This window comes from Myiozetetes cayanensis, unplaced genomic scaffold (genome assembly GCF_022539395.1).
Source record: "Myiozetetes cayanensis isolate MyiCay16 unplaced genomic scaffold, myiCay2020 scf6-25, whole genome shotgun sequence".
In the NCBI taxonomy this organism is placed as follows: domain Eukaryota; kingdom Metazoa; phylum Chordata; class Aves; order Passeriformes; family Tyrannidae; genus Myiozetetes; species Myiozetetes cayanensis.
The window spans coordinates 9,237,207-9,245,657 of record NW_026087853.1 but is presented as its reverse complement, the minus strand read 5'-3'; the positions used below and the strand labels follow the sequence as shown (position 1 = coordinate 9,245,657).

Genomic DNA, 8,451 nt, shown 5'->3' with positions numbered 1-8,451 from the left:
CTGAGGTCACAAAGAGAAGGTAACTTCAAGGGGAGTATCCTGGAAATTAAGTCTTATAAATCATCATGGGCTGAAAGAAACAAATTCAGCAATTGCATAATGCCATTTTACAGGGCTAAAAATAATAAGAGTCATGGGGTGAATGCCAGGAAAAAAAAATCACTGGAAAACTTCACAAACATTTATGTTCAAAGAAAAGGCTTCAAGCAAGAAAGTTATTTGATGAGAGCCTCAGTGCACAGCAATGGTTTCTTCTAGGCTCCTGCTTGACATGCCACTTGCTTCGAACGGGTCACTCATGCTTACAGCAATCATTTACACAGAACCAGACCCCACCATGTTCATAATATACATTTTAGTGGTGTTGGGGATAAAAGGTCAGTAGAATAATCACCTCCATTCTATATTCAAAGTAGGTTGATACTCCTGCCTTTCTGGGTAAACTACTCCATTCTTGCTGAAGTGTTTGTTCCTTCACTCTACAGCTTATTCAAAGCCATTAAACCACTGCTGGGTAAAACCATTATATTGTAGAAAATGAGGGTCACCCTGAAAAAGATTATCCTATACATGATCCCTACAGATTTTTCTTGAATAAAATCGGTTTTTTTAAATGCTATTTTTCCTCCCTCTGAGTCTGTTAGAGATTGAAAATCCAAATGTGTGTATCAGTTCAGGCAGGGCACATGCAATCTCCTTAAAACCTGAGAATTATTAAATGATATTATTTTTTAATTCTTGATGTTTTACTGTACTTGCTAAGGAAAGTGAGATGATGCAAATTGGACCCTGAGTCCTCAGACCTCCTTTTGTCTGTTATCGTGCTACAGGGCTTGGGCAAAATCACACTCGCAAGGAAGGCACCAGGAGCTTTGCTGCTGATCGTTCACGGCTTTCACCACACAGACCCTGGGGCTCTGAGAACCAGCCTGTGACAAAGACTGCCAGGCAGCAGTGAGACCCCTGCAAGGCACGGGATCTCAAAGGAGTGGTGTTCCCTTTACCCTAACAGAGCCTGGAGCCTGTCTTTCAACTCAAAAGTATCCCCTTAACATTTTGAGAAAATACCCATGCCATGCTGCCTTTTAAAAGATGAAAAACTACCCTGACTTATCAGCCTGCTGTGCTCATCTCTCTAAACAGTGCATTGAATTTTTATGTCATATGCTGAAACATATTCTGTTATAAAAACACTGCACGTGGTGAATTTTGTTACAATCTTCTTAGAGGAGATTTAGATTCAAGGAAATTGCATCTCCTTATTCTCATCTACACCACACCTGAAACCAGTGCTAAAAAAGACAATGGGAGAATTATTTCCTCTTTTCTGCCAAGGACTTCATCTGTATTCATTGTGTATAAAGTCGCCACTTAAGTATAACTCTGTGGGGTTCCACTTCTGGACTAGACCGTTGTCTTTGCTGCAGAGCAAACCATTCAGATGACTGTAATTATACCGTGCTACCAGGGGGTCCAGCCTGAGCTCTTGAGCCACAGCAGCTTTCGAGCAGTTTGCTTGATGGGTAGCAGGGATATGCTTGGCACGGGGGTTTATGGATAATCTGATTTCCTACTGATGGAAGTGTGTTAGCAGCTGCTGCTGAAGTTGACATTGCTGGCTCCCCCCAGAAGCCGGCTGTGCACCCCGTTGCAGCTACATTGCCCAGCAGGACCCTGTGACTGCCACTGTCATCTCCTGTACATCTCCTATGCTCTTCCACTACACAAAAGGGGAAGACTACATACATTTGCAGTGAAGCCTGTTCAGGAAATTTCTGCTTTTAACACATTCTTGCTATGCAGTTCCACTCAGGGACAGATTGATAATATTGCTAAGGCAGTCTGACGGGATGGACCTGTTAGCCCTGCCTTGGCTGCAGGCTCTGGCCATTCCTCTAGTGCCTCCCCTGTATCACAGGTGATCATTTCATTTTGTCATTAGCAAGTCTAGAGAACCAACCTGTCAGGAAATAACTCTTTTTTTCTAAAGCCAAGCGTCTCTGCCCCCTTAGTCCCTGAAGCAGGTCCCCACAGGTCACTGCAAGATCACCCAAGACACAGTGCAAGCAGAAATGAGGAAGGATTAATGGGATGGAAATTTGCACTTTTTGTCATTCGTGAAGTTGCACTGGAAATTCTGCTATATTACACACTATTTTAGGGGTCCCAAAGTAAACCCAGTCACCAAAATCACTTTGGTTATCTAGTTTCTACCCTAGCCTGACAGGCTGCTGACACAACAGGGGCTCTGGGGAGCAGCCATGTAGAGCCAGGTGCAAAAACCTATTAACACATCAGGGGAACTGTACACTTGGTCACACAGCAAAGCCTTGGTGGGTGACTCACAGACTCAAGAAAATGTTGGTTTCCACTTACCCAGAGTGAGAGCTGAGTGTTGCACTAACAGACCTGTGACTGTGGAATGAGTCTGCCCTCCAAATTAAACAGGTCTTTCCCAATTCAACCCAGAGTCAGCAAGAAGTGAGGGAAAAAAAATTAAAAAGCTTCAGTGCAGGGAATCTCTTTGTCATATATGACAGACTTGTATCATATTCGAAGGTGAGACTGCCAGGGTCAGGTAGGAGATTCAAAGTCCATGTCTCTGCTAGTGATTTGGTAGACCAATCTGCAGCACAGCACTTTTTTTGTTTCAGTACTCAAAGCTACTCCAAGCATTGGCTAGGTGCTTGGGTTTGGTGTTTTGTTGTTTTTTTTCTGAGTCATATATATATTATTTAAAAACCAAAAATTTAAAAAAAGGCAGCAGAAGGGAGGAAAAGAAAAACAGGTGTCACCTAAAAGTGGTGAAAGATTAAGAGAGAGGTAGGTCCAAAGACAGCCAGACCCATGCACAGACTCCAGCTTATGGTAACTTTTTTCCAGAGGTGTCACTACAAGCAAACAACTGCAAATGGAGTTTATTCTACTCCAATTTCAGCAATATAACATTTACCCACTTCTTACAGATACCAGACAGGTGAGTAATCTACCACTGCACCACTGCACCTCTCTTCAGTCACTGGGTAGCCACTTCCATGAGTAGAAATTGTCCAGCTCTTATTTCAGGAAAGTCTTTTTCATTTCCTTCACATAAAGTTCTAACACATTAACGACATGTAGCTTAGATGACATGAGAGGTGGAACTCTTCCAAAATACATTTCGGTTCCTGTCAGAAAGTATTGCGTGCCTTTGTGCAGGAAATTATAAAATAGAAAATAAACATGTAAATATACCATTTCAACACATCCTCTACATCAAAGAAGGCCTGATGGTTTTAATTTCAGCTTTTTGAGGTTTTGTTTTTACAAGTTGTTGAATTTATTTTGTAGCTCCTGTTTATGAAAAGAACTTTAAAAGAGTTACAAACTACATTTATCAAATGAAGAAAAACTACAACTATAAAGTTCTCAGAAAAAAGGAAATAATATGAACCATGTATGTGCACTTGTGCAGGGACACACACACACACACAAACATATATTTTTAAGCTAGTGACTGCTGAACCACAGACCACATGCAGAAGAGTAAAAACCACCCATAACCAGATGTGCCACTGTAAATCCCATATTTTAGGATATATTCTGAAATCCTCAGTGCTCAGGAAGAGGTAAATTCCCACACTACGTGTATCAGTGATACGGATTCCTAGAAAGATCGACTACCTTCACGGTTCTAAAAATAATCCAAGCTCCAACTGGGAGGTACAAACCTTTTGAAGTAGAGAGGGGGGGTCAGAGTGAAAACACATGATTTTGAAAATTGGCCAGCACAACACAGAAGTGAGAACAGCAGCAACACGTCACTTCAAACCTTCCGTGAACCAAAGGGCTGCAGAAGAAATTCCACCCTTTCCCACAGAGTTAATACCTGAGCGTTACAGCTCAACTGAGCACATCAGTGCATGGTTTATAGAGCCACCGTTTCTTAAACTGTGAAAAAAAGTGGCCTCAGGTTATACCTGAATTTTCCTACGGCAGGAAAGTGTAGCAGTAGGAAGGTGGAGCAAAATGTTTCAGTTCTGTCTCTATCCACAGCTGAATAGGAAACCCCAACTCAAGGGTTTCCATCAAGCTATAAAAATAAAGCAAGGCTGTTTCCAGGGAAGGGAGAAAAAGTCATTTCCAAAGTCCCTATCCATCTACAAATACAATATATAAGACCAAATAGCTTTTTTACCTTGGAATATCTCTCACTGATCTAGCAGAGCAAAGTTTGTTGATATTCAGGGTTGCAAACCCATCTGTTTACTCAGGCTTTTGTCTGTCAGCATAGTTTGAAGAGGTCGCTTTGAGAGATCAATTTTTTTTCCTGGGGGTTTCTTAAGAACTACCACAATTTGTTATTGCGTCTGTTTAGAGGCTTTAATTTGTGGTTTTCAAGATTGCATAACAGCACAGAGAGGTGGTGAGAGGCCCACATGAATAGTTCAAAATAAGTTTGACAATATAGCAAATATCTACTCAGTAATTTTCCCTGGACTGAGCACCATGGAATGCCAAAGTTATTAATCAGGCTGCTGTATGAATGTGGCTTTAGGAGGTCTGGGGCACTTCCATTCAGATCCTAAAATGCTGAATTACCTTCACTTGCTGTTGACACCAAGTAAAGACAATGCACTGTGAGGACTGCAAACCAGGCATCTGATTAGATTGCTTGAAACCAGCCTATTTGAAACTAGATAAAGCAAAAAATAAAATGAGATTTTAATTTTGCCTTTTATTCAGAGTTCTCGTAATAAGTTACATAAAAATGAAGCAAGCTGCCTAGACTCCCATGAGGAAGCTCAGCATTCATTTTTCCATTTCGCAGATGTTAGACGGGAGGCACAGACATGCACAGTCACTTTTGGAGAAGCACAGGCTGCACCCAGGGGAGTTGGAGTTCCTCAGGGTCCTTGGAAATCTGCAGCCAGAGACCTGACATTGGCCACAGGCAGCAATGGGGCACTCAGGACCCACTGGCACATTGAATGCTTGGGTGGCATGTCCCAAAGTCAGTGTGGCAGGCCACCTGCGTGAGTGGCAGCTGTAGCAGCAGCTCAGCGATGCATGAGCTGCATTTGCATAGCAGAGGGCAGTGTTCAGCATTTTTGACAACTAATATCCCTTTCTGAGGAAGCTGGTGAGGAAACGATGTGCATGCTGCAAGCTGGGAGCCCTGCAAACAATGGAGAGGTAAGGCTGTGAGCAGAGACACCAAACTAGATTCAAGTTCTGTACCTCTGGGACGGGTCTCCATCTAGTTCAGCAGGAACGAATCTACAGGCTATTAATTCCTCTGTATAGGTGAAGACTGAAGGTGGCCAGTCGGTGCTCAGCCCTTCATACTGCGAGCACTTCGCTACCGTCGCACAATCCACCCAACCATAACCACTCTGTGGGCAGCACACAGGGTCCACCTGGCCGTGCCCGTCAGGTGACGCTTCAGCCATTTGTTTAAGGACTTTGCCAGACCTACTCCCATGAGAAGCTTGTGTTGATACATCGCTTGACAGGTGTAGAAGAGCACTGCTGGCTCCTCTCGGGACGCCGTAAAGGAGCGCCCGCCCTGCCTGCCCTGCTGCTCACCTGGAGCAGCAGGACCCCGGCGAGCAGGGGGACACGGCAGACGCAGCGCTCCCTTACTCTCCCCCGACCGCTCTGACCACCCACCGTGGCACGCCCCGCAGTGCCGGCCCCGCGGGGCCCGCAGTGACGCTCGTTCCCTGGGGGGAGCAGGTGGAGGCCGGCGGGGCCGGGCCGGCCGTGAGGGCCGCGGGCACCCCGGGCCGGGCTCGGGCCCCGCTCCCGCCGCCGCTTCTCGGCCAACAGCGCCCCCTCGCGGCCGCGCGCCGCGCGCGCCCCTCCTCCGCGCGGGGCAGCGCCCGCCGCCCGCGCCCACCGGAGCCCCCGCCGGGGCCGCCCCGGGCCCGGCCCGCCCGCACCGGGCCGGCACTGCCGCGGGGCCCGCACTGCCGCGGGGACCGCACTGCTGCGGGGACCGCACTGCCGCGGGGCCGGGGCCGTGCTGGGGCAGCGCCCGCTGCCTGGACCGCCGCCGCCGCCGCCGGAGGATGCGGGCGCGGGGCGGCGGCGGGCTAGAGCCCCAGGTGCCCCCGCGGCGCCGGGGCGTGCGGCGGGGCCAGGGCTGTGCCCGGGGGGGCCGGGCTGCCGGGGCGGGGAGGGGAGGAGGCGCGGGGAGGGACGCGGTGCGGACGGCCCGTCCCTGTCACCTGCAGGCGCAGCCGGGACGGCCCCGGCCCCGCTGCCGCCCCGGCCCCGCGCTCCGTGCACAGCCCGGGGGGAGCCGGGCCGGGGGCGGGCTGTGCCTGTTGCATTGTCCTTGGCGGGGCTGTCTGTGAGCGCCCGCCGCTATCTGCGGCCAGGGACCCCGGCGGTGCCCTGCCTCGGACTCTCTGCCGTGCCTGATATCGCCTGCACCCTGCTCCGTTGCACGTCCCTCGCGGCTCCCGCCGGGGCTCTCTCCCCTTTTGTCTGTGTATTTTTAGGTCATTAGAGTGGAGGGGTAGGTAATCCCCAGGCTCAAGTTCCAGAGGGGCGGGTTCTGGCCGGAGGTGGAGTCACTTTTCATTTAAATCCCTGACTATAAAATGGGCTTAAAGAGAAGCGGGATCTCAGCTGTGCTGCACAGACCCCGGCACGCAGGGTGCGTGGGGGCCCCCCGGCAGCCAGCGCCCTGCAGCACAAGCCGCTGCGATGCTCCACTCCCTCGGCGTTCACACCTTGCAGCTGCTCACCCAGGCGGCCGCCTGCATCCTCCTCTTCCCTCGCTTCCTGCTCACCGCCGTGATGCTCTGGCTCCTGGATTTTCTGTGCATTAGGAAGAAGATGCTGACGATGCCCACGGCGGAGGAGGCGGCCAGCGCCAGCGAGGGGCCGCCCCCCGACGACCCCCCGGTCTGCGTGTCCGACTCCAACCGCATGTTCACGCTGGAGTCGCTGAAAGCCGTGTGGCATGGGCAGAAGCTAGACTTCTTCAAGTCAGCGCACGTGGGTTCCGTGGCCCCCAACCCCGAGGTGATCCAGCTGGACGGGCAGAAGAGACTCCGCATCCTGGACTTCGCCCGCGGCAAGAGACCCCTCATCCTCAACTTCGGTAGCTGCACCTGACCCCCGTTCATGGCCCGCCTGAGGTCCTTCCAGCGCCTGGCCGCGCACTTCGTGGACATTGCCGACTTCCTGCTGGTGTACATCGAAGAAGCACACCCCTCCGACGGCTGGGTCAGCTCAGACGCAGCCTACAACATCCCCAAACACCAGTGCCTCCAGGACAGGCTGCGGGCAGCTCAGCTGATGAGGGAAGGGGCGCCCGATTGCCCCCTGGCCGTGGACACCATGGACAATGCTTCCAGCGCCGCCTACGGTGCCTACTTCGAGAGGCTCTACATCATCCAGGAGGAGAAGGTGATGTACCAGGGAGGCAGAGGACCAGAGGGCTACAAGATCTCGGAGCTGAGGAGCTGGCTAGACCAGTACAAAACTCGGCTCCAGAGCCCCAGCACGGTGGTCATCCAAGTGTAAAAAGGACCTGGCAAGAAGCGCAGGGGTGGAGAGGCGAGGGAGGGCGGGAGGAGACGTGGGGAGGGAGAAGGCACTGCGTCGCCGATGGCAGGAGCTGTCTTCCCGCGGGGACACTCGAAGGAGGCTGCTGTGCGAGCTTTCGAGCAAGATGTGCCATAGTCCTTTCTCTATTCAAATCATGTTGATTTGCCAGCCACGCTCTGTCAATACTGTATTTCCATGTGCGTTTTGTAAATAACTCTCTTTTTCCTTTTTTTTCTTTTTTCTTTTTTTTTTTTTTCGAGAAGCGTTTACTATTTTTTAAGGAGGCTCTCTTCCTACGGGATCTGTTCCCAGCTGCGTGTGTGCGCGGGTGTGTGTCTGAAAAGTTGTGTACAAGTGCTCCGTGCTGCCTAGCAAGTGCTAACTGGGATTTCTAGTATTTCTTTGTGATGACCGATTTTGAAATGGGTTTCTCTGATGCCAGGAAATCGCGTCTGATGTTGTCAAATACTAGAACTGCCAATAGCCAGAGCTGGACGGAATGTCCTATTTATGTGGGGGGGTTTTGTAAGACGTTCGTTCACCTTCCTTTTTTTTATGAATTTTTTTAAATAATAAAGGTTGAGTAAATACACGTCTAACCTTGACTGCCTTTCTCTGTCTTCAGACCGCTATGTTCGCTTTCCCTTTTGCCTACCTCGCAACACCCTCCTCGCAGCCAAGGAGGGGCAGGCGAAGCTGCAGGATGCGCTGCTGGGGGCTCGGGGGCGGCGAGCCCTCGCTCGGCGGTTGGCAGGAGCGCGCACCGCCCGAGATCCGGCTGATAGTGAGAGTAGTGGGTGTCCCCAGGGGGAAATCCAAACCTCCGGTGCTCCCGGGGGAGGAGACCAGCCAGGAGGACCGTGCGCTCCCTCTGTGACCCCGGCGAGCCGCCCCCGGGAGGGCGAA

The 8,451-nt window shown here is 50.8% G+C and overlaps 1 protein-coding gene across 1 annotated transcript; it reads left to right on the top strand.

Moving 5' to 3' along the window:
- Positions 1–6,381: 6,381 nt before the first annotated feature.
- DIO3 (iodothyronine deiodinase 3) lies at positions 6,382–8,144 on the top strand. Its single transcript, XM_050337267.1, has one exon. It carries the CDS (start codon positions 6,697–6,699, stop codon positions 7,519–7,521), a length of 825 nt encoding a protein of 274 aa, XP_050193224.1. The 5' UTR covers positions 6,382–6,696; the 3' UTR covers positions 7,522–8,144.
- Positions 8,145–8,451: the final 307 nt, after the last annotated feature.